At 37.0% G+C, this 27437-nt stretch overlaps 2 protein-coding genes across 3 annotated transcripts in view; one reads left to right on the forward strand and one right to left on the reverse strand.

The window, feature by feature from the left end:
• Positions 1-11204, forward strand: part of LOC135101180 (uncharacterized) — a 15013-nt gene extending 3809 nt beyond the window's left edge. For both annotated transcript variants that reach the window (XM_064004786.1, XM_064004776.1), the window contains 3 exons: positions 8031-9146; positions 9569-10609; positions 10861-11204. In XM_064004786.1, coding sequence (XP_063860856.1) covers positions 8084-9146; positions 9569-10609; positions 10861-11120 — 2364 coding nt within the window. In that variant the 5' untranslated portion in view covers positions 8031-8083 and the 3' untranslated portion in view covers positions 11121-11204. The remainder of the gene's footprint in view (positions 1-8030; positions 9147-9568; positions 10610-10860) is intronic.
• Positions 11205-12849: 1645 nt separating this feature from the next.
• LOC135101190 (WD repeat-containing protein 54-like) lies at positions 12850-27251 on the reverse strand. The gene is made up of 8 exons (XM_064004800.1): positions 26608-27251; positions 21246-21350; positions 20442-20567; positions 16527-16710; positions 15926-16130; positions 15471-15576; positions 15215-15340; positions 12850-14472 (listed from the first exon to the last, which is right to left on the reverse strand). Exons 2-8 carry the CDS (start codon positions 21330-21332, stop codon positions 14344-14346), a joined length of 963 nt encoding a protein of 320 aa, XP_063860870.1. The 5' UTR covers positions 21333-21350; positions 26608-27251; the 3' UTR covers positions 12850-14343.
• Positions 27252-27437: the final 186 nt, after the last annotated feature.

Genomic DNA, 27437 nt, shown 5'->3' on the forward strand with positions numbered 1-27437 from the left:
TTACCGTCATTTTTTTTCCAGCAGCTATTATTATTATTATTATTATTATTATTATTATTATTATTATTATTATTATTATTATTATTATTAAATCAATCAGTTAACCAGTCAAAGAATGATGATTCTTTTCAGCGTTAGGTTGGAGAACTCCGAGGTCTCCGAATGACCCAGTGGCCCATTTGCACGTGGTGGCTGTTTTGTTTTGCTTATCAGAACCCCATTTCCTCCGTCCCGCTCTCTTGTCTGTCATCCCCATGTAGCTGTATGACCCCCCACTGCCGTCTGTACCTTCGAGTAAACATTACCCTATATTTTTTGTCATTCCCTTCTAACAGCATTAAAGAAAAAAAAAATATTGAATGCTGATGCAGCATTAATGGAGCTTTAGGGGCGTGCGGTAGACGTAGTTATGAAAAAAACGTAGTTATGAGAGATAAAAAAAAAAAAAAAAAACAGCTTTCATACTAAGGAGAAGAAAAGGCCATCTTGTGGTGCTGGCTGGTGTGTATTGAGAAACAAAGGAACAATGGTAGTGTGCGACGTGAGTGAGTTGTGGCATTTCCGTACACAGGAAGATGAAGAACGGAGACAGTAGTGCTGGAAGGCTACCTGCACTGGAGATGTTTAAAGTAAAACTTCAAATATGGAGATAAACTAAGGAACAAGACAAATCCACTCCTTCCTCTACATCAGGTCATTCATGGTTATAACAGAGGACAACAATACTGCATATCATGAAGAAGCTCTTCGTCCCTATCAGATGTCGTCCTTCACCCCACCAGCAAGTGACGGGCGGCGGTAACCTCAGGGCAAACGATGGCAAAAGCACAGGAAACCAGCGATAAGTAATTGCTGGGAGCAACATTGGCTCACTCCTACTTTCTAATGTAAATTAGATGCAGTGTTTCCTCGGTGCCAGCTTCAGTCTTCAACGACATACTTTTCGAAAACTTAACATCGTTTAGGCCAAGTTCCACTTGTGAATGTTTTCTGGTTTCACAAACGAAAACTACGAACTGCCATTACATTTCGTCTATTCGTCTATATTCATTATCTATCAATACTCCTGTAGGTATGTGTGTGTGTATTTATGTGTGTGTGTGTGTGTGTGTGTGTGTGTGTGTGTATGTATATATATATATATATATATATATATATATATATATATATATATATATATATATATATATATATATATATATATATATATATATATATATATATATATATATATATATATATATATATATATATATATATATATATATATATATATATATATATATATATAACAGTTATATAATCACATGTTAAAGTTTTACTTGTCTGTAAAGTATGACCTCGTGACATTGCAGCATGATGCTATTGACTGTGACAGTCTAAGGAGCTTCATTTGCTGCAAAAAATCAAATAGATTATTATACACACCCTATAGTACATATGAGTATATTGTGTTGGGGAATATTCAGTCTGCAAGAAGTTATGAAGTCTGTCTATGACGTGTGTGTGTGTGTGTGTGTGTGTCAATAACAAATATCCCATTCTGCTTTTTCCAGTGCCAAGATACAATATGTTTGGTTGTAAATAATCTCCTTAATGTTTCAGTTCATTATAATTCTGTCAGATATGACAAAAGAAAAAATTATTTGGACATCATAATAATTAACTTATGAACACTATTATTCACAGAAAATCATAAATCTCACTTAATGTGTTTTTCTTCTGCTTAATATTTAAGTTTTATTCACTCCAGTGGAATTATTATGGCAGTGACATCATGTTATTGTATCATCCAGTTACAACATTGCTTGAGTCACATATGCCAATATCCATTCTCTCAACAGATAATCACATAAAGACCACAAGCACTACCACTCATCAGCTTTATTTTCTTCTTTGCTATTGCAACTATCTGTTGATATTATTTCTGGTATTCTTAATTCCTGGCTAACCAGAAGATCCATGTGTGGTAACATTTGTATGTGATGTGCTGAGTTTCCCATACAGTGGAACTTTCTTTTCAAACAAAATTTTTAGCTCATTACTTCAGTTGTGGTACCACAATTTGGTTGTAAAACAAATTACTTGATTTCAAATATTAAAAGACATAGCAAAAGCTACTATTTAATACTAATTTATAGTTTCTATAAATATTTACTTTGTTTTTATATATTTGGAGGAGAAACACAGACAGTAAGACAGTAATTCATTATTTAAAAATAAGGTAAATGTGATCTCGTTGAAAAAGCCTCGTTGTAAGCAAACAGTTTTCAAGGCGAACAAAGCAGTGGATATGTGGATATGGATAAAGTGGATATGGACAGACTACTATACATTGTAAATGAATATGGAAAAGAATGGGATATGAAATTTAGCAGCACAAAATCCAAAGTGGTGGAATTCAACACACAGGAATGGGTGCTAGGGAATGATGTGCTACAAGTAGTAGAAAGCTTCAGTTATCTTGGAATAGAAATAACAAAAGAACGAATTTGGGGCAGCACTCAAAGGAAAATTAATGAAAATAAAGTAAGGAAAATTATGGGAATGATAATGAGTAGAGGGAGCAGGGAAATAAACAAATATGAGCATGGAAGATGTTTATCGAAAGGAATGGCAGTGCCACATTGCTTATATGGATCAGAAATAATTAACTATAGAAGAGAAAACATTAGAAAACTTGAAGTAATACAAAATTCTGTGGGAAGGTAGTGCTTAGGAGCCCCCAGGAACACAGCAACAGAAGCATTAAGAGGAGAAATGGAGTGGAGCTCTTTTAAGGAGAGGATAGAAAAAGGAAAACTATGTTTATTGAAGAAAACTCAAACATTGAGTGAAGAGAGATGGGCCAACCAAGTATACAGTGTATACAGGGACAGCTCACTGTGGAGAAGAGAAACAGAATGATGAAAGAATAGAGAAAAACTACAAGAAGGATGGCAAGAAATGACAGTCAAGGAAATTAAGAACAGGATAGAGGAGAATGGCCCTAAAGAATGGAGGAATAACATGAACACTAAAAGCACTCTTAAGATGGTATAGAGACAAAGGAAAGATAGGGAGCGAAGAGTGGTATCAAGTTGACTGGGGAGGCAAATTATTGTTTAAAGCAAGAAGTGGAACACTAGAATTAAATTGTAAGAACAGAGGCATAATAGAACAATAATGCAAGCTATGTAGAGAAGAAAGAGAAACAAATGAACATTTCATTATAGAGTGTGATATGTACAGTCATTAAAGACAAGAGTTAGATAGTCAAGTGGCAGGAGTTATAGGTCAAGAGGAATGGGAAAAAGGAAGGAAGAAGAAGACAGGGAAATTACAACAGTACTAGGACTAACAACAGACAAAGAGACAAATAGGGAAATAGCAAGCCACATGAAAACATTTCGGACCGAGTGCTGGACAATAAGAAATAATTATGAAGGGGTGTAGGATGAAGAAGAGAGACCTAGGAAGAGATTCAAAGTGGTAACAGGTCCAAAGAAGGTGTGCTGTCTGCTAGCTGCTGTCATCTGTTTATATAAAAAAAAGGAAAGAAATAGTAAATGTAGCTATGGAAGGACATAATAAGAGAAGAGCATTGAGTAAAGAGTGTAAGGAATGTGGATTTAAAGGGAAGCACAATGAAGAAGAAATTTGTAAAAGTTGTAAAGATAACATTGAGAGTGAAGCATCAAGTAAGGAAGTCTGTAAACACTGCATGATAAGGGTTAGTGATGGTGAAAGCATTCATTGTGATAAATGTGCATCATGGAATCATGCAACTTGTGAAAATATAAGGATAACACTATTAAAAGCACTTGAGAAAGATGAAAATATATTGTGGCTGTGTAAAACCTGTAACCCACATATACTAGTACAACTTTGAAGAAGCTGAAAAGTATAAGGATAACAATAATGAAATGAAAAATAAGCTTAAATTAATGAGAGAAGTAAAGGATGAAGCAATGAAAAATATCAATAATTTAATGGAGATTGTTGGAGAGTCAGAGAAAGATAAAGGCATTAATACCAATGAAGTGAAGGAAGAACTAAAGACACTCAAGAAACAGATGGTGGAATTTCAACATAGAATTGATAATATGGATAAAAAATAGGAGGAAAGAGAAAAGGAAATGGAGAGAATAATTAAGAAAACCATAGAAATAATGTAAGAAAAAGAAAAAAAGAGAAGAAAAAATAACCTTGTAATTTTTAACATAGATGAAACTCTAAATAAGAAAGATCAAGCAGAGTGAGACCTGATAAAATGTAAGGATGTGTTTGTAAATGAACTAGAGATTGAGAAAGTAGAGATAGTGGAAATATTGAGGTTATGAAAGAAGCAAACAACAGAAAATGAAGAAAGGGAACCAAGACCAGTTTTAGTAAAATTAACAGTCCCACATGAAATGGAACATAAAAAAAAAAAAATGCAAAGAAATTAAGGAATACTAGAAAAGATGAGTACAAAAAAGTGTATATTGGATCAAATTTAACATACAAGGAGCAACAAAGGAATAAGGAACTCAGAAAACAACTACTTGTAAAAAGGGGTAATGGAGATAATGGAGAAACAAGATGGTTTATCAAAAACAGCTGAGGAGATAATTTTTTTGTAAATAAGCCAAAAACTAATGAAGTAAGGATAATTTAAGTTTTAGTATGAAATTTATAAATGTACAAGAATTAACAAAGGTAAAAGGAGTTGAATTAGAAAAAATTATAGACAGCAGCACAATATTATGTTTAACTAAAACAACAAAAATGGTTATCAGTAAATTTCAGTGATAAAGTAAGTTGTATAAACAGAATGAGGAAAATATCTGACAAATAAGGTGGTGGATTAATGCTTCTTAAAAAAGGTAATAACATAACTATAAAGGAAGTTACATAAAAATCAGACGACTTACAGTAGAATGTGAAGTGTACAATTTGAAATTTACTTTAATAATTGTTTATATATCTGTAAATGATAATACAAGAAATAAATTAATTAAAGAGGAAGTCTTAGTAACAGAAAAGAATATACATGGAAAATATATCATTGTCGGAGACTTTAATGGTCACATTAGGATTATTGGAAAACAGAAAATAAACAATAATGGTATGCGAGTGCATGTAATTTCAGAACATCTGATTCTTAATATATTGGACTGTGATATAGACAGTGAAGAAGAGATGACATGGCAAAGAGATGATCAATGTAGTACTATTGACTTTGCATTGATAAATAAAGAATTATATAAATATTTTGATAATATGAGAATAGATGAAAATGGTGATGAGTATGATCTATCAGATCATAAACTAATAACTGTGAATTTTGGTTATCACAGAAAATTGCAGGAAACCAAAGGAGGGTTGAAGTACAAAGAAACGCATTACTTGAAAATAGGTAAACACACTACAAAGGAGTATATAAAAAATTTGGAAAAGAACTGAACACCAGTGGATGAATGATGTCAGACTTAGAAAGAAAAAATAAAAGAAGCAGCTGATAAAACAATGAAAAGGACCATAAGAAAGGAAACAGTGAATGCAAAACTAAATGAGAAAGATACCAGAATAGAACCAGTTTAGTTTAATGAAGAAATAAAAAAAAAAAAATACAACCAGAAACTATGAAATTCAACAAATATAGAAGAAAAAGGAAAATACGAGGAACTATACTACAGGTAAAAAGAAAGTTTGAAAAGTAAAATAAAAAGTGAATTAACAAAACATGAAAAAGCAGACAAAAAAATAAAATCTGGCAGCTCAAACAAGTTGAGGTGAAATTAATGAGAAGAAAAAAAGAGATTATACAGTACAATGAAAAAGGAGTACAAGAGAAAATACATGAGTATCCTATGAAGATTAAAGAATTTTGGGAGAAAATTTATAACAAAGAAAGAAATAATATACCTGAAATATGGATAATAATATAAAACAAGAATATGAAAATACACTCAACAACTATTATGACAATAAATCAGTTAATATAGATAATAGTGAATTAACAATACTATATCAGTTAAGAGAACACCTGGATGCGGCATTCATGATAAATACTGATGATATAAGACCAATGAAAGACTGCAAAATAACAGTGAGTTAGAATATCAAATAAAAAAGACAAAAATGAAAAAAAAAACAGCAGGACTGAATGAAATTAAGACAGAGCTTCTTATTGCTATGATACACAATGATAAATGTAAAAAATGACATTCCTACAAACATTAAATAATGTCATTGATACTGGAATAATCCGGCATACATGAAAACCATCAAATACTAAACTTTTAGAGAAAAAGGCAAAACCAACAATAAAAGATCTGAGACCAATAACCCTTACAGACACTACATATGAATTGTTAATGGGAATCATAAAAAATAAAATGCAGTTAAAGTTATTAATAAAAGTAGCAGAGGACTGTGGATTGCAACTAAATAAAGAAAAAGCAACATACTAATATTTAACTTAAACAGTACCACAAAAAACCTAGAAGAAATAAAAGTCACACATCAAATAAAGTATTTAGGAACAAAAATAGTGAACAAGAGAAACTTTCTTCTTGAACATAAGAATAATATTATACAAGAAGCAAACAGACATGCAAACATGATACCACCATCACAAGAAGAAGCTGCAATAAAGTTTTCATAGGAACAGCATATTGGAAAAGTATTGTTCTACCATTAATAATGTTTGGGAGAGAAGTAGCAAAGTATACAAAAAAAGAAATAGATACATTACAAAAAGCAGAAAACAGAGCATATAGATATGTAATGAATTCCCCAATCTCTACCCCAAATAGTGCAATGAGAGGAAAAATAGGAGCATCATCTCACAAAGCAAGGGACATGAAGATCAAACTCAACTATGTAAGACACATTATACAAGATGACAATCTTTGAAGATATAATGGAAACCTCAAAAGATCCATGGATAAAAACAGTTAAGACATATATGTTAGAAATAAATATAAATATCAATATATGAGAAAAGAAGAGATAAGCAACAAAATCAAGGATTAGGACAATGAATGCTGGGAAGCAGAATTAGAAACTAAACACAGTGTAATTATGTACAGAAAGTATAAAAATGAAATCAAGATGGAGACAATTTATGACACCTTACCATTTGACTTGCTATTCAAAACTAGAACAAATACCCTGGAGTTAGGATGGAAGAGAAAACACAGAAATGAAGAAACAAGCTGCCTTTTATGTAACTACAATGAAGAAAATCCAGAACATTTTCTGCTATACTGCCCTAAAGTACAAGACATTAGAAACATTACAAGACTCCTCCAACGACACTATCACACAAACATATTGGAAAAACTCTTACTCTTTGATAGAGATAAACAACAAGACTACAAGAGCATCATAACATCACTCTGGAAAAAAAGGATTAATTTAATAAGACAACAGCAGCAGCAACAACAGAAAAAAAAAATATATGGGTACCATTGCAAAGGCAATACCCCAAAATACCAACTGAACTTAACTGCTGAGGAGTAATCCTGAGCCCCCTGTGGCTCTCTTGATTATCCACATTGCCATCACTACTGTACAACTGCATTTTCCAGCAGCTTTTCCCAGCAGCAAAATGTCTAACTGTTATGATCACCTTCATTTTGGCAGTAAGTGGGTTGCTCTTTTCTGTGTCCTTCTGTAAGGCTTCTCTCACTAGATCAGTGACAGAGAATACCTGCATGGTCTAAAGAATATCTTCTGATCAGTTCTGTGTCACTAAGTTCATTCAATACATCCTTTCTGGATAAATAATTTGTGAGCTGATGTTGTGAAGCAGCCATCTCGATTGTGGGAGCGTGTGTTATAAGCCGTTAAGACAGGGTAGACTGATGTTTGGGATGGATTAATCCATTTTACATTGATTCTATGGGCAAAAAGTTTTGGTTTTCAAACATTTTGGATTTTGAACAGCATTCAGGAACAAATTAAGTTCTAGAACTGAGGTTCCACCGTATTCTTGTTCCCCTGTGAACTGCATACATATATGCCTATAAAGTTATACAATAAGCTTTTATCTTTAACAGGAGCAGTGTCCAAGTGGCGGTGGCAGGATGTGAGGGAATTCAGCAGTTGTACCATGGCCCAGGAGTTTCTTCCGCTGTGCGATGTGCTCTTCAACATCATCTCACTGGCTTCCTACTTCTGTGATGTTGTGTTTGATGTGGTCACCATCTACACACTTTATGACCAGAAAGAAGTGGTGTGGTTCACACTGTCCTTGTCATGTGTATTGTTGTCCCTGGTCGTGTGTCAGCTGTGCTCTTTCAAGTGGTATTTGTCCAGCCTTCGAAAAGACTTGGCCAAAAAAGACTGTGACCTGGGCCTTATGATCCTGCTACATTTTTTCCAAGGTGGTGTTCTATGGCGTTACTTCAAGCTTTTCATTCCCGTGGACCTGCGCTATGTGAAGCATGAGGTGCGCGATCTGTGCATGCTGCGGCTGATCCATGCTTTTTGTGAAGCAGCACCTATGTTGCTCATTCAGCTGTACCTCATATGGCGTAAGCCCTCACTTTCCCACCTCACTGACCTCAACATTGTATCTACAGCACTGTCACTCTTCAGTGTGTGTTGGGCACTGGCCTCCTTCAACAAGAATGTGCGTCGCCACAATGTCCATCGCCTTATTTTGACATGGTTGGGTGTCATCTTCCAGTTTGTGTGGAGGTTGGGGACCATTACCTCCCGCTCCCTAGCCCTGACTGTATATGCCACTTTGTATGGTTACTGGGTGTTCCTGGTCATAGCCCTTCACTGGGTCTCCATGTTCCTGTGGCTCATCTCCCCAAAGAATGTTTTTCATGGAGAGAAGATGCCAATGTTCAAGAAAGTAATTTTTTCAATGTTGATAGCATTTTGTTACATCTTCTGTTACATTAATCTGCAAGAGATCAATGCACGGCAGAAGATGGTTGCCTTCTATATTACAATGTTGCTAGAGAATGCCCTGTTGGTTGCCGTTTGGCTAGGTGGTTTGAGATCTTCTCCTTGGTATCAGTACCCTGTCACTGCCCTGGTCTTTGTTTCCTTTGGCTTTGGAGTTGTATTTATGATATTCTACTATCAGCACTTCCATGTCAAGCGACTCAAGCATAACTATACTGTGTCATCTTCTATCAATACTTACTCATCATGCACAGGTAAGTCTGAACCAACATGCACACAAACATGGCCACATAACTGTAAAATATGTTACCAAAGTTGTTTTCCCTCAAATATTGCAGTTTTAAAGAAATATTTGACAAAACAGTTTAAAAAAAATAGGGTACAATGAGTTTGACACAATCTCATTAGACCTAATTTGCATTTTGCAGCAGGTTTTTTCCCTCTTTCTTTAATGTTATCAGCCTATATTGTTGATGGTTATGTATTAACTTTTGTTTGGTATATTTAAATTGAAGAAAAGTTTGCAATTCTAAGGACCTTTCTTTTCATGATATATTTAAAAAGATATAGAAATTATTTGTATGGTACCTTAAAGAAAATTCTTGTATTCTTTTTTTAAACTTTCCTTGTTTATCTCTTAGAGTTTTCTTAAATTTCCATTCTTGTGTTTCCTCAGGCTGCCAGATGGGCCAGTGTACAGACAAGTCTCACAGAATGCCGTTTCCTTACTACCTGAATGAACTCTCTGCTAGTGACAACAGTACAATTGCCTCAAATCCTCAGCAGAATGGCTCGGCAAAGCCAAATAACCTTGAGACAAGTGAGCAACGAAGCAACCACCATGAACATCACCACCATCCACAACACCAACCCCAGCATCACCACAACCCTGCCGACACCCTTCATGTACCGGGAGTCTTCACTTGCCGTTTCAATCCAGGGATCAAAAGAAAAAAAAAGAAGCCCACAAGTTTCGTACCCCCACCAGTGCCAGTCCTTCCTTCAATAGGTGTGCCAAACAATAATGGTCGTGTAATGCCTTTTTGGAAACGGCCATTGCCTCAGTCAGTTTCTAGTGACCATGAGGGTAGTGTGGGATCTCGGGTCAACATTCAACAAAAACTTCAAGAAAAGAAACAGCAGCAGATTGCAGAGTTGCGTCAGATCGAGGAAGAAATCAAAGCTGGTAAGCTGAAGCGTCCTCATCCGAGTGACATATCTGAATCAGGTACACTCCGTCAGCCCATACCTCGTGCCAAGAAGCAACCTTGGCTGAGACCAGAGCCACTAGATTACACATACCTGGTTGTGGAACCTTCAGCAGCACCTGTGCCTGCTCCAGCCCACAGGAAACATCGTTCCCAAACACCAGAGATCTTGTTAGCACCTCACTACCTTGACAATACTAGAATTTATTATGACTATCAAGATCCTCGCTGGAAGTATGGCAATAATTATCACCTTCCCTCTGATGACATGAGTGGCTCCAGCTATTCCAAACATTCAATTAAGCGTCGAAACAAGAAAGTAGATAAGAATGCTGACAACAGGGACAAGGTCATCTATAAGTCATACAGGATCCCTTCTGACCTAGACAGCCAGATTTCCTTGCCTAGGTCTTACACACTGCCTCGAGAGTTCAAATATTACCGAAGACCCAAGTCAAGAAAGGCTGTGAGAACAGACCACTTCATGGCTTCAACCAACTCAAGTGATGGTGAGTAACAGTGTGGTATGAACTTGCAGAAATGTTTTTACCAACTCCTGCTCAGGAATAATTTTTGTATTATTATAATATTATACAAATATTTAACCCTGTTAATATTCCAGTCCTTCCATTATTATTTCTTCCTCAATTGTTTGTAATTAATAACTCTCTTCAAGATGTTCTGCTTCATTAATGGCTTTTTGCTCTAAAGATGAAAGTTTCACCTCCTTCTGTTTGATTTGTATCTCTCCTTCCCACAGGAGATGTGGATTCCTGTGACGAGGGAGACCTGGATGAGTCCCTGAGTCGTCTCAACAATGCTGTTCACTTTCATCTTAACCACAATCACAATCATCACCACTACCACCATCACAGCTTTCTTCACAACCATCATAACAACACCAGTAACAATAATCATGTGGCCCCTGAATCACCACCCCACCCACAACATCCACTCCGAGCCCGTATCCATGCAGCATTCCATCGCAGTCAAGCCAACACTCATGAGACTAAATTATGAGGGAATGCATGCTGCCCAGAGGCAAGTGATGGGATGCTGCCATGGGAAAAGAGAATGGAAATCCCTGTATAAAGAAAGGGATAACATACAGTTTCAGATGTATGAAAATGAGACAGTAATAATGCTACTGTTCATCAGGCAAGGTATATCCATTATTTATACATTCACATGCATGAGGAATGCATGTTGGTGGTAACAATGCCTTGTGTAGTGTATTGCTTGTCTTAGAGGTCACAGAACTAGGAAATATTCCATACATGTATACAGACTAGTGTTCAAAACAAGTGATTTTATTTTGGTGCCAAAACACTGTGCTGCCATAGCATGTTCACTTCAGTTAGCTGATTATTTTATCATGTGTGTGTGTGTGTGTGTGTGTGTGTGTGTGTGTGTGTGTGTGTGTTTTACTGGCATTAATTTGCAGATATCATAGCACTGTATACTGATTTTAAGTATGAAGCTAAGCAATGGTATCTTATGTGAATTTGAACAAAATCAACATTGAAAATCAAGAGATGATTTAAAAAAAAAAATTTTATAGTATTTTGTGTTTCAGAACATGTTTCCTATATGGCTTCTGATGACAAGAGACTCAAGTGTTTTGTCATATCATATACTAACCAAAAATAACATTAAGTATATATTTATCAAAGCATTACCATTTTTATTCTTTTCATAACTGATTCTACTAGTGTATGATTTTAGATGTGTTGAGATTAAAATAGTGCAATTGGAAACAAAATGCCCAAAGTTCATATGTTATCACAATTTTGAAACACTGTGACCAGTTGTCTTAAGTTATTATGTCGCCATTAATCTTGAAAGTAGAAATCGTCTTGCATGAAATTAATAATTTTTTGCCCCATGCTGTACCAACTTGTGACTCCCTCTCTTTCCCATTCCTCTCTGAAAGTGGCCCATGTGTGCTGTGGCCATGCTAGTCCCTGAAGGCAAGACATTAGCATTTCAGAGTGGTGCAATGGCGACAACAGCTGCTCATCATGTAGGGTCACACAGTGCTCCTTACAGACTCATATTAAATGTTGATAGGTGTAAAGGGTTCAGTGCCTTGTGTGATGTATGATAGAAATCCTGCTCAGGTTCAGAAATATTCAGTGGGCTTATATGGACTTTTTTTTCTTTTTCTCTTGATCATACACTGCAATATATATATATATATATATATATATATATATATATATATATATATATATATATATATATATATATATATATATATATATAATTTATGTATTTATTTATTATATTTTTTCCTGGGGATTTAGAGGCATTCACACCAGATTTCCCAGGATGTGTGTGTGTGTGTGTGTGTATGTGTGTGTGTGTGTGTGTGTGTGTGTGTGTGTGTGTGTGTGTGTGTGTGTGTGTGTGTGTGCGCACACGCGCGCGCGTATGTGTGCACCAATTTGTCAAGACTGTCTGTCATATTTTAGTTTATATATTTGTAGGAGTTCAGGTGTGGGATATACCTTCACCAAGACTCCAGAGGTCGTATAATTTAGCACGACACATTACAACCACCGATATAGTAGTGTGCAACAGCTAAGCTGTTCACCCTGACAGGCGACACCACGAATGTCCGCCTGCTTCTTACAATCTTCTTAAAACACTTTCACATGCCTCACTAGTAGAATATATATATATATATATATATATATATATATATATATATATATATATATATATATATATATATATGAACAGTGTGACACACACACACACACACACACACACACACACACACACACACACACACACACACTCCATAAAAGTAACAGTGACTCAGAATTTTGTGGTGCGTGGCGTGATCTGCCAGGAAGTAATTACGGTCTCTCCCCCTCGACCTGTGCGCGCGCTGTCACTTCCGGGACACTGTCAATCACTCAGGTATATCTTTTCATCACTCGCTTCTTGGTGCCCGTCAGTCTCGGAATAAACCTTGAAATGTTGCTGCCATCTCTCTTCCTCCATCCTGGCACCTACTGTACAGTACAGGCTTCCACGTAAAAAAAAAAATAATAATAATAATAATTAAGGTGTCACTACATATTAAATTATTAACCGTTCATGAAATTATTAACTACCTCAGAGGAGAAATGTTGCTGAATGAAGTAGTCCAGCTGAACGGTGTATTCTGACTGGTGATGTAATATATGTGTTGCCGTCATGTAAGGGGTGTGTTGGTGTTTCCTGTGCAGTGGTGTCTTCTGTGTTGTCGTTATCGTGCACTTTACAAAACTTAACATCTAAATGTGTTTATAATTTTCTCTTGGGTTGTGTATAAATTTTTGTATTATAGCATGCCTGGCTTCCCTCACAAGGGTACTACAACTATTACTTCAGTGACTTTTTTCAGAATATGTTTGCAGTTATTTATTTATTTATTTTTTTTTTTTACTGTAATTTCTGATGTTCACATGTATGAACGAATATATGCATGTATTGATTATATTTTTTGTTATTATTATAATTATTATTATTATTATCATTATGTCTTTGATAAATTCCCCACAGTGATGTTCTGAAAGAAAACCTTTCACTGTTGCATATGCAATGGGCAACGCTCCATCAGACTCATTTCAAATATTGTTCATTCCGGGCCCAGACTCTTCATATAATTGTGTTCTTTAGGGTGTTGGTGGGGTGGAGGATGTGCTGTGTGAACGTTGATTGGCCAGCAGAGACTTTGTAAAAAAAAAATGCAAGGCAATAATTTTGCAATCTGATTTCTTTTATAAATGTTAGGACACATCCTGCACATGTTGTGAATCGTTGTATATACATAGTCTATTTATAATTATTTTGATACAGATTTTGAAATTGTGACCATAAATTTATTCTTAATGTAAGAATAATACTAAAGTTTTATAAGCAGTTACTTGTTTGAATAGTGTGCTTGTGTATTATGGAGAGAGAGAGAGAGAGAGAGAGAGAGAGAGAGAGAGAGAGAGAGAGAGAGAGAGAGAGAGAGAGAGAGAGAGGTACTATATCTACATGCACAAAACAAAAAGTAGACTGGTATAAAACATATACTATCTTTTTGTGTGATGACAGAATCATTAACAGATTATGTCATTGAATACCCATTAACTGTGGCACGGAAGCATGGGTCATAAGCGTATAGTTATTACAGTAATTCGTGACAAAACTGTGAATCCCTAGTCACATCAGTGAGGTGAAAGTGGAAGTGGTTCATTGCAGTTCAGGTGGCATAGCAAATAAGCTCCTTTGAGTCATAGCTGACCACTACATATCCTGAACCAAGGTCATCTGTAAAGGCCACACCACATAGGGCGGCATTCTCCTCTATAGCTGAGTGCACATGCTCGATCTGTAGAGGCAAGATAGATAAATTAATATACACAGATCAATACATAGATATAGGTATAAATTGCTAAATAGAGTATGTGTGTGTGAGCTGCTACCAAACTGAACTGAGAAGAAAAATAACTTCCCCTTCAAAAAAACAAATAGGAGTTTCAGTTTAGTTTCTTTGGTATCTTGAGTCTCCTTGCAAAAGAAAGGCTTATCATAGGGAAAAAGGGCTCCAAACTTTAAATGAGTGAAGGAGAAGAGATGCAGTTGCCAAATTCTGTAAAACAATAACTAATTAAATAGCAATAGAAACAGGAAGAGATGTAATGCTGTGGCAGATGATTAAACACTAAACACTGACTTAGAGAAGAGCTTATAAAATTAATAGACATTTACTCCAGTCTATTAAATGTGCAAGTAGGGTTTCACAAACTCAAGTTAACAAAAATCAGTACACAATCAGTACAATGCAGGGTGTCACGTGAGTGGTAGTGAGGCATGGATGTGTGGGAAATTGTGCTTATGGAAATGAAAGATTGAGTTTTCATTTTTCGAGGATTTTGGCATTCAAACTCAGATATAATCAAGAAAAACCAGTGGTAGCATCTGGATTGAAGAATGGAAGGATGGAAGAAAATACCTGAAGAAAGTTTTTCTTGATAAGAAAATACAGTACACACACATTCTCTCTCTCTCTCTCTCTCTCTCTCTCTCTCTCTCTCTCTCTCTCTCTCTCTCTCTCTCTCAGTAACACTAACTGGATGGTCAGGATGAGAAGGATGGAGCTGCCACACACGCATGTAGGAGTCCTCACCAGCAGTCACCACCATGCCAGAGTCACGCGCCACGTCCAGGCCGGTAATGCAGCGAGCATGAGCGCACACCTGATTAATTGCCACAATAATGTCAGTTTATAGGACTTCAGGGATTTTTAAACATAAAGACTATAGAATGACCTACTGATGGTATTTGGCACATGGTGTGTATATGTAGGTGACTGAATCTTGAACTGACCTCTGCAAGGATTCGTCCATTCAGCATGTTGAAGATTCTGAGGTGACCAGACAGAAAACCAGCCAGCACCTGTCCACTCCAAACAGCCAGACACATCACTGGAGATCTGAAGCAAGAGAGTTGAAATTACAAGGCTACACTAATAGGACTTTACTGGTAAAAAATAAATAAATAAATAAATAGATAAATAAATAAAATAGTAATAATAATAATAATAATAATAATAATAATAGATGAATTAATAATAATAATAATAATAATAATAATAATAATAATAATAATAATAAATATAATAATAATAATAATAATAATAAAAATAATAATAATAATAATAATAGAAATAATAATAATAATAATAATAATAATAATAATAACAACAACAACAACAACAACAATAAATAAATAAATAAGTAAATAAAAAATAAATAAAAATTGCGATCTGCAGTGCCACTCACTCGCAAGTGTCAATTGAACAAGTCTTGGAGAGCGTGCCTTCCTCTTGGGCCACAACAAGGGTTCCCCCATCGTCCCCACTCACGAGCATCTTCCCATGCGAGGCCAACGCGGTGATGGGACGGGAGTGCCATCGCACTATTTCTGTGTTGGTGACATTTCCATTCTTGGAAACGCGGAGCATTACCACCTCTCCTGTGTGCATCCCTGTACAGATTTCGTCCCAAAAGATTAATCAACGTCACTTGAACGCATTGCGATTATAGAATACTATAAATACAATGGAAGTTTCATTGTCCGATCTTGGCGGGATCAAGGAAGTTCGTTAGATGGAAAAGTTCTCTAGAAAGAGGTTTTACTCCCCCGCACCCCCTAAAAAAAATAATAAAATAAATAAATAAAATCCGCGAAAATGATATTCAGGGTGAAAAGGATATGCACAATAAATGTTTGCTAACTTCTAAAAAAAGCTGCATCACTTGGTGAGTCAATGATGATAATCTAGTAATGATAAATATGCACAATAAAATATGAACAAATTTCGAATCGATCCTGTCTCTGGCATTACTAATTAGAGGAGGCAGTTTTTACTTTCATTCTTACCGGCACAGATATATCCCGTGTAGAGAGCAGCAATGCCTTTAGTGAAGGAAAAAGGCGAGTCTGGAGGTGGCATCGGTAGAAGGTGGGCGTGGCGGAGCACTGAGCCATCCCAGTCATACACCAAGATGCCCTTTGTAGTGGCCAAGATCAAGAAGGCACGCCCGTGAATATCCACCCACGCAGCCTGAAAGATCAAGGTAAGAAATAAACACACACACACACACTGCCGAAACGATAATTACTCCCAGTGAGATCTAAAGCACTGTTCAGGGGGTGCTGTGAACTTATTAAACCCAGCTGTGACCTCACTGAACGTTTCTCTTTGTGTCTCACAACACAAGTGGGCAGTCACAGCCTGGCCTCTAAAGACAACTCTCTTCCTCCACACAAAACTACAAGCACCTAATAACACACACACCCTTCACTCTAAAATTTTAAAATCATCATAGCGACTCTTACACCAGCCTAGGAGTCCCCATCTGGGGAGGGGACCATAAATGTCCCCAGGTCGGACTGCCTTTCTGTCGACGACCCTAAGTGTCTTGACACCCCCCTCAACTTTTTCTTCATTAACTTCTGCAACATTCGCGGTCTAAGATCTAATTTTCAATCTGTAGAACACCACCTCTCCTCTTCTAAACCTCATCTTCTTTTCCTCACTGAAACTCAGGTGTCTGAGGCAACTGACAGTAGCCCCTTTTCTGTTCCCTCCTACTTTCTCTATCCTCATTTTCGATCCAAAGCTGGATGCTGCGTTTATGTGCGCATTGACTTAACTTGCTCTCGTGCCCACGCTCTTGAATCTTCCGAGTTTTCCACCATCTGGCTACGACTACAGAGTCACTCTCATACTAAATTTATCTGTGCTGTATATCTCTCTCCTAACTCCTCTGACTATAAGAAATTCTTTGACTACTTAACTTCCAAAGTGGAGCACATTCTGACCCTCTTCCCTTTTGCAGAGATCTCCATTATTGGAGACTTCAATGTTCACCACCAGCTTTGGCTTTCCTCTCCCTTCACTGACCATCCTGGTGAACTAGCCTACAACTTTGCTATCCTCCATGACCTAGAGCAATTGGTGCAACACCCTACTCGTATTCCTGACCGTCTTGGGGATACGCCCAACATTCTTGACCTTTTCCTGACCTCTAATCCTTCTGCTTATGCTGTCACCCTTTCTTCTCCGTTGGGCTCCTCCGATCACAATCTCATATCTTTATCTTGTCCTATCACTCCAGTCCCTCCTCAGGATCCCCCTAAGCGAAGGTGCCTCTGGCGTTTTGCCTCTGCTAGTTGGGGGGACCTGAGGAGGTATTTTGCTGATTTTCCTTGGAATGACTACTGCTTCCGTGTCAGAGACCCGTCTTTGTGTGCTGAGCGCATAACAGAGGTGATAGTGTCTGGCATGGAGGCATACATTCCTCACTCTTTTTCTCGTCCTAAACCTTCTAAACCTTGGTTTAGAAGGTTCACCCCCCCCCAGCTGCTAACTCTGTAAAAGGGCCTTATCCGTCCATGTATGGAGTATGCTTCACATATCTGGGGGGTTCCACTCATACTGCTCTTCTAGACAGGGTGGAATCAAAAGCTTTTCGTCTCATCAACTCCTCTCCTCTAACTGACTGTCTTCAGCCTTTCTCTCACCGCCGCAATGTTGCATATCTAGCTGTCTTCTATCGCTATTTTCATGCTAACTGCTCTTCTGATCTTGCTAACTGCATGCCTCCCCTCCTTCCGCTGCCTCGCTGCACAAGACTTTCTTCTTTCTCTCACCCCTATTCTGTCCACCTCTCTAACGCAAGAGTTAACCAGTATTCTCAATCATTCATCCCTTTCTCTGGTAAACTCTGGAACTCCCTGCCTGCTTCTGTATTTCCACCTTCCTATGACTTGAATTCCATCAAGAGGGAGGTTTCAAGACACTTATCCATCAATTTTTGACCACTGCCTTGACCCTTTTATGGGACTGGCATTTCAGTGGGCATTTTTTTTTTTATTAGATTTTTGTTGCCCGTGGCCAGTGTCCTTCCTACATAAAACACACACACACACACACACACACACACACACACGTTTGCGAATTTTGAAGTATTTGTAATTTTTAACATAAATGTATCAATCTACTACTTTCTTTGGTGGCAATCTCACTCTACCCAGCATAGATTGGCATCTCTTCTTTTCTACTATTGGTTATCAGCATACAACAACCGCAACCACCTGCCTATTATGTTACAACGGACACCTGATGCTCGACTTTTGTACGCATACCGACGCCACGTTATGAGTTACCTTCGCCGTGAAACTTTGATATGAAAGTTTACTGTGCGAATAAGTGAGTACATAACCTGCCTTTCGTCAGCTTGATATCTATTACAAAAGCAGACTTACCAGAGAAGATTACAATATATATACAACGAAAACATCTAAGGGTATCAAAGAAAGGAAAAGATAGTAACGGAAAATAAATAAATAAATAAACAATAAATGAATATAATACATGAAAAGGGTGGCAATTCATATCAGGCAAGATACGGAAAAGACAAAGAAAATGATAATAACCAGATAATTCAGAAATGCATGTTCTGAACACAAGTAAATTAATAAATAAACTGATGGGTGACGCTTTGGCCCCTAAGCGTATTTCCTACCTCCAGCCGAATGTTTTCAAAGGAAATGATAATGGGAAAAATCAGTCATGAACATGCCATCTCTTACGTCATGCAAGTGTGTTGGCGTCATAAATATACACGAGCTGCTTCACTATTCCTAGTCAGTTCTTGTTAGCTGCTCCTCTCCCAGCACGCCGTACCTTACGCCAGTGGCACACCGACACAGCAGTACATCTCTGCACTCATTTCGCAGAGACATCGAGGAGGTGAAGTACAGACGCCGGCGAGTTTGGTGGGACCGTCAGATGTGTCAAGGATGGTCCAGATGGCATTCAGTCACTAGATGGTAGGGCTAACTGCGAGTTCCCAAATACCAATTTTTTTTTAAGATCTTGTATTATCTTTGAGTAGTCCCTGAATGTGTATAATCATCCTCCATCTCGTAGCAGCCCCATGTTCACAGTCATATTCATAATATAATTGAATGGTATGAGTATTTTAAGGAATCTACATCAGCAGACACATTTGGTTTGTAATTCCTTTATTGAACTGATTTTTAATATTTTTTTATTATTCAAAATAAATCCAATAAAGGAATTACAAATTAAATATGTTCGGTGATGTAGAATCTCTCAATCTAAAATATTAATACCATACAATTTCAATATTAAATGATATATTACCGGTACTTTCGTAAATAATGGAATATGAACAAGATTAATCTGTATTATTCACGATTCGCATTCACATCAGCGAATTTCAAAATAATAAAGATTCGCATCCTCGAATTTTAAAACTAAAACTTCGCAGATTCGTTCCACATCTAATGCACATCTAACTGACTCTCTTGTTGCCGTTCTACCCCATTCATTTTATTTAGAATACTGCTTAAACATTTTTGGAAACGAGATCAATCGAGAACTCTTTTGATGCTGAAACATTTTTCCAAATTTTGGTGTTCAGCTTAAACTATATATATATATATATATATATATATATATATATATATATATATATATATATATATATATATATATATATATATATAGTTTAAGTATATATATATATATATATATATATATATATATATATATATATATATATATATATATATATATATATATATATATATATATATATATATATATATATATATATATATATATATATATATATATATATATATGAAATTATCATAGATATATATGAAGTGGAAATGAAAGTAACAAAAACGCATGCATGCAATATAAGCAGATAAATAAAGAGAGTGAGCATAAATAGTTTCGTTGAAAGTCGAACACACCTGCATTATGGTGACGCCTGCAGGGGCCGAGGAAGCCATCCTAGCTACCACAACTCTCGGCTCTTCTTCTGGGTTAGCAATACACACCAGGTTCAATTCCTGCTTATGTACCACTCCTGAGTACATCTGCAAAGGAGCACACCATTTCTTATGTATGCATATATGTATGTATGTATGTATATATGAATGTATAAATCAGACAAGAAAATGAACGAATGGAAGACTGTACAACAGAGAAAATGAGCTGGCTGAGAGTGGTCACGGACTGATCTTTCTCACATCAAACATCAAATCTCAGTTGTAAGTAATATTGCCTATCAGATCTAACTGCTGCACCGCTATGTAAGAAATTAAGTATTTCATGCATTTAATTGATGGGTTTTGAAAGTTGACAGAAATGAAAAAAAAAAAAGGGGAAATGGCCTCCGATTTTCTTTGCAGAGAAATTTCGCGTCACAATACCGCATATTTTTTTTTATTTATTTTCATCATTTCATATACGCAAAAGTTATAATCTAAATACATGCAATAGTTAATTCCGTACATGGCGATTTAGCAGTTTAAACTAATAGGCGGTATGCAGTGCACTTCCATTTGAGATGAAAATTATTATTGTAAAAATGAATATTTGTGAGTGGGGCCCAAAGGCTTTCATACCTGCTCCTAGGATAAGCCACAGGGTTAGATAGAGGTCATGGAAATCAATGATAGCTGCTGGCTACTGTGTATATCATTTGTTGTGCTGGCATCCACTAGATGGCTCTATAAGGCCTCGGCTTACTACACACTGATTCAGGAACTAACCTTGCCATCCACTCGGACTCGACACAAGTTATTCGGCATGAGTGAGGCAGAGGATTTGAGGGGAATCGTTTTCTCCTTCGCGTACATGTTGAGTGATGCTAGGACCTGTAAATGAAAATAAAGAAATGAATAAGGAAAAAAAAAAAAGAATTTAATCATTCTCTTAAGGGATCGTGGAATGAAAGAAAATAACATCATCTATATTAGTAGGATCTCTCTCTTTCTCTCTCTCTCTGAACAATAAGAAGGAGGAAGCAGTAGGCACCTGCCGAAACGATAATTACTCCCAGTGAGGTCTAAAGCACTGGATCAGGGAGTGCTGTGAACTTATCATTAAACCCAGCTGTGACCTCACTGAACGTTTCTTTTTGTGTCTCACAACACAAGGGGGAAGTCACAGCCTGCCCTCTAAAAGAGTTGTCTAAAGACAACTCTCTTCCTCCACACAAAACTACAAACACCTAATAATAACTCTTCACTCAAAATTTCAAAACTATCATGGCGACTCCTACATCAGCCTCGGAGTCCCCATCTGGGGAGGGGACCACAAATGTCCCCAGGTCGGACTGCCCTTCTGACAACGACCCTAAGTGTCTTGACAGCACCCCCCCTCAACTTTTTCTTCATCAACTTCTGCAACATTCGCGGTCTAAGATCTAATTTACAATCTGCAGAACACCACCTCTCCTCTTCTAATGCTCATCTTCTTTTCCTCACTGAGGCAACTGACAGTAGCCCCTTTTCTGTTCCCTCCTACTTTCTCTATCCTCATTTTTCAATCCAAAGCTGGATGCTGTGTTTATGTGCGCAACGACTTAACCTGCTCTCATACCCACGCTCTTGAATCTTCGGAGTTTTCCACCATCTGGCTGCGACTACAGAGTCACTCTCAAACTAAATTTATCTGTGCTGTATACCTCTCACCTAACTCCTCAGACTATAAAAAAAAATCTTTGACTACTTAACTTCCAAAGTGGAGCACATTCTGACTCTCTTCCCTTTTGCAAAGATCTCCATTCTTGGAGACTTCGGTGTTCACCACCAGCTTTTGGCTTTCCTCTACCTTCACTGACCATCCTGGTGAACTAGCCTTCAACTCTGCTATCCTCCACGACCTAGAGCAATTGGTGCAACACCCTGCTCGTATTCCTGACCGTCTTGGAGATACACCCAACATTCTTGACCTTTTTCTGACCTCTAATCCTTCTGCTTATGCTGTCACCCTTTCTTCTCCGTTGGGCTCCTCCGATCACAGTCTCATATCTTTATCTTCTCCTATCACTCCAATCCCTCCTCAGGATCCCCCTGAGCGAAGGTGCCTCTGGCGTTTTGCCTCTGCTAATTGGGGGGACTTGAGGGGGTATTTTGCTGATTTTCCTTGGAATGACTACTGCTTCCATGTCAGAGACCTGTCTTTGTGTGCCGAGCGCATAACAGAGGTGATAGTGTCTGGCATGGAGGCGTACATTCTTCACTCTTTTTCTCGACCTAAACCTTCTAAACCTTGGTTTAACACAGCTTGTTCTCGTGCTATACATGATAGAGAGGTGGCCCACAAAAGGTACTTAAGCCTTCCATCACCAGAATCTCATACACTTTATATTTCTGCCCAGAATCATGCCAAGTCTGTTCTCCAACTAGCCAAAAACTCCTTCATTAACAGAAAGTGTCAAAATCTTTCATGATCTAACTCCCCTCGTGACTTCTGGCATCTAGCCAAAAATATTTCCAATAACTTTGCTTCTTCTTTCCCTCCTTTATTTCAACCAGATGGCACCACTGCTATCACATCTATCTCTAAAGCTGAACTCTTCGCTTAAACCTTTGCTAAAAACTCTACCTTGGACGATTCTGGGTTTGTTCCTCCCTCTCCTCCACCCTCTGACTATTTCATGCCATCTATTAAAATTCTTCGCAATGATGTTTTCCATGCCCTTGCTGGCCTAAACCCTCGGAAGGCTTATGGACCTGATGGGGTCCCTCCTATTGTTCTCCGAGCTTGCACCTTGCCTAGTCAAACTCTTTCAACTCTGTCAACATCTACCTTTCCTTCTTGCTGGAAGTTTGCCTATATTCAGCCTGTTCCTAAAAAGGGTGACCGTTCTAATCCCTCAAACTACCGTCCTGTTGCTTTAATTTCCTGCTTATCTAAAGTTTTTGAATCTATCCTCAACAGGAAGATTCTTAAACATCTATCACTTCACAACCTTCTATCTGATCGCCAGTATGGGTTCCGTCAAGGCCGCTCTACTAGCGATCTTTTGAGTTTCCTTACTGAGTCTTGGTCATCCTCTTTTAGAGATTTTGGTGAAACTTTTGCTGTTGCCTTGGATATATCAAAAGCTTTTGATAGAGTCTGGCACAAAGCTTTGATTTCCAAACTACCCTCCTATGGCTTCTATCCTTTTCTCTGTAACTTCATCTCAGGTTTCCTTTCTGACCGTTCTATTACTGCTGTGGTAGACGGTCATAAGAACATAAGAATATAAGAAATAAGGGAAGCTGCAAGAAGCGATCAGGCTTACACGTGGCAGTCCCTGTATGAAATATACCTACCTGTTTCATACAGGGACTGCCACGTGTAAGCCTGGTCACTGTTCTTCTCCTAAATCTGTTAACATTGGTGTTCCTCAGGGTTCTGTCCTGTCACCCACTCTCTTCTTATTATTTATCAATGACCTTCTAAACCAAACTTCTTGTCCTATCCACTCCTACGCTGATGATACTACCCTGCACTTTTCCACGTCTTTTCATAGACGTCCAACCCTTCAGAAAGTAAACATTTCACGCTGGGAAGCCACAGAACGCCTGATTTCTGATCTTTCTAAAATTTCTGATTGGGGCAGAGCTAACTTGGTATTGTTCAATGTCTCAAAAACTCAATTCCTCCATCTATCAACTCGACACAACCTTCCAGACAACTATCCCCTCTTCTTCAATGACATTCAACTGTCTCACTCTTCTACACTGAACATCCTCGGTTTGTCCTTTATTTATAATCTGAACTGGAAACTTCACATCTCATCTCTAGCTAAAACAGTTTCTAAGAAGTCAGGTGTTCTGAGACGTCTCCACCAGTTTTTTACATCCCCCCAGCAGCTAACTCTGTACAAGGGCCTTATCCGTCCTTGTATGGCGTATGATTCACATGTCTGGGGAGTTTCCACTCATACCGCTCTTGTAGACAGGGTGGAATCAAAAGTTGTTCGTCTCATCAACTCTTCTTCTCTAACTGACTGTCTTCAGCCTCTCTCTCATCGCCGCAATGTTGCATCTCTAGCTATCTTCTATCGCTATTTTCATGCTAACTGCTCTTCTGATCTTGCTAATTGCATGCCTCCTCTCCTCCCGCGGCCATGCTGCACAAGACTTTCTTCTTTCTCTCACCCCTATTCTGTCCACCTCTCTAATACAAGAGTTAACCAGTATTCTCAATCATTCATCCCTTTCTCTGGTAAACTCTGGAACTCCCTGCCTGCTTCTGTATTTTCACCTTTCTATGACATGAATTCCTTCAAGAGAGAGGTTTCAAGACACTTATCCTTCAATTTTTGACTACCGATTTGGACCCTTTTCTGGGACTGGCATCTCAGTGAGCTTTTTTTCTTTTTTTTCTTTTTTTGGATTTTTGTTGCCTTTGGCCAGTGTTCCTTCTACACAAAAAAAAATAAATAAAAATAAAAATAAATAAATAAATAAATTATGATTTTGGGATACAACATACATCATTCATGGCAGAATGCTCATAGCTCCTGCAGATATATTAACGAAGTCTCTAGTAAATACCCTTATCAAAAGTTATAATACAAGAAATTACAAATCAGGAGGCAGAACACGTTTGACGTATTTTTTTTCCTTATGATTTTCTTATATTGTTGCTCTTGGCCGGTGCTCCTCCTACATGAAAAAAAAAAAGATGAATAAACAAATAAATGTGTGTGTGTGTGTGTGTGTGTGTGTGTGTGTGTGTGTGTGTGTGCGTGTATTTAGCACCTGATTGTTTATCTTGTTTATTTGAGTAGTGACAGGTCTGCTACAGTGGAATACTCGCCATATTTGACTTATGACCAACGCGCTATACGTAAATAATAATAATAATAATAATAATAATAATAATAATAATAATAATAATAATGATAATAATAATAATAATAAATAAATAAATTAATTAATTAATTAAATGTCAATAAAATAACTAAAAATAAAATGTAAATAAAATGAATAAATAAATAAATAAATAAATAAAAGTTTACGACGGCTGACTCCATACAATTAACTCATCACTTGGGTGAGTAGAAAATTTTTCCTTTTTTTTTTTTGTGACTTTACTGCACATTTGCTAATGGTGAACATTATGCTATGCACTGTACGCCAAAAGGCATTGATTATACGAGTCTTGCTGCACTTTTAATTTACTTTCTTTATTATTATTCTTTGGGTTTTTCTTGAATAAAGTCTTGCCATCGAATCTTTCTTTGCTTTCGACGGCGATTTTGGAAGGGATTATGATCATAAGCAAAGTACACCAGTGTACTCTGATACTGTACATTTTATATTGTGGTTATTATTAATATTATTATTATTATTATTATTATTATTATTAGTAGTAGTAGTAGTAGTAGTAGTAGTAGTAGTAGTGGTGATAGTAGTAGTAGTAGTAGAAGTAGTAGTACTAGTAGTAGTAGTAGTAGTAGTAGTAGTAGTAGTAGTAGTGGTAGTAGTAGTAGTAGCAGTAGCAGTAGCAGTAATAGTAATAGAAGTAGTAGTAGTAGTAGTATTGCAATCACTGTCATTACTAAAGTGTACCGCCATCCAAATAACACACTGCACCATTGCCTACTAGTGTCTGCTGTTTACTATACTGTATATAACTATAGGTATAATGAACATTCAAGATCGATCAAGTTCTACTTGCACTGCGGCAATCCTTATGATTGGATTGGCCGTGTAGTAAATTAGTGTGTACCTTAATTAAGTGACCTGCTGAAGGTTCGATTGAATATAAATAATTGCTGCATATTTCACGACAAATGAGATCACGCTCGTTTTCATAACCTTAATCATTATCCTTTAATTTAGAGAAATTTATTGGTGTTCTAAAACCTGAATTGAAGTTGTTATACAATTGAATAAACAAGCAAAGAGACATGTTGAAGTATAGAGATAATCGCAGAAGGAAAAGTATATACATATATATATATATATATATATATATATATATATATATATATATATATATATATATATATATATATATATATATATATATATATATATATATAGACCGCCAGAGAGATCTTTGCATGATACTACAGTTCAGTAATCTATCTGTTCCCCCAAAAATTATAAATTTATGACATACCTCGCTTTAGCAGGTTTTCTAGAGACGATGAAGAGGAATTTTTCCTTCGTTAATTTTTTTAATTGCTACTGTGCAATGTTCCTTGAGGGAAGCTTGGTACATACGATTTACTTAGTATCTCATAATGTCAAGGAACATTAATATATGTGTGCATCTCAAGTAATATCACTGTTATTTGGATTTTGCTGGATAATAGATAGGTTTCCTTGATAACGGGTATCACACCTTCGCGGCACGGCAGATAACACTAGTGATGGTAAAGTCAGTTAAACTTCGGATTCACTATAGTGTATTTTAGGTGCAATATGCACTCTGAAACGGTAAAGTTCACAGCGATCACCACCCAGCCTCGCCGCCAGACATTTTCACCTGCTGCTGCAACACGCGTCGCCTAGCAACCTCGCCACAAACACACTAATCTCTCTTGTGGGAGTGGTTACCAGCATATTTCTGTGCATAAAAGAGGGAAACTTTTGCATCATTTTTGCTTCGTCTTTTAACTTCAGGTGATTTCCTCTTCTTTGTCTGCTTTGTGTGTGAGTGTGTCGCTGCAATGGTGTGTGTGGCTCTCAATAAGTAGTGAGTTGAGTGCACCTTCTGATTCGCGATTGTTCGCTGATAAACCATGATTATGGCGGAAACTGTCATGTATTCGGAATTTCACAAGTTGACTCATGCATTACGTGGCAAAAATAATAATGATAATAATAATAAGTTAATACTCAACCGGTTTCTGTACTGTACAATAGGCAGACAGTTTTAAAAGAACGTGACTGCAAAGATGCTTATTCATAACTAGTAAAGTAATATGAATAGAAAATGAATAAATC

This window comes from Scylla paramamosain, chromosome 1 (genome assembly GCF_035594125.1).
Source record: "Scylla paramamosain isolate STU-SP2022 chromosome 1, ASM3559412v1, whole genome shotgun sequence".
Lineage (NCBI taxonomy): Eukaryota > Metazoa > Arthropoda > Malacostraca > Decapoda > Portunidae > Scylla > Scylla paramamosain.

Bases quoted from the DNA above. Each gene is read 5' to 3' on its own strand.
- LOC135101190 (XM_064004800.1), bottom strand. From the start codon at position 21,332: ATGTACGCGAAGGAGAAAACGATTCCCCTCAAATCCTCTGCCTCACTC. The intron at 20,568-21,245 runs GTTAGTTCCTGA...GCTCCTTTGCAG, and splicing joins GAGTCCGAGTGGATGGCAAG to ATGTACTCAGGAGTGGTACA. The intron at 16,711-20,441 runs GTGTGTTCGACT...TTGATCTTTCAG, and splicing joins CAGGCGTCACCATAATGCAG to GCTGCGTGGGTGGATATTCA.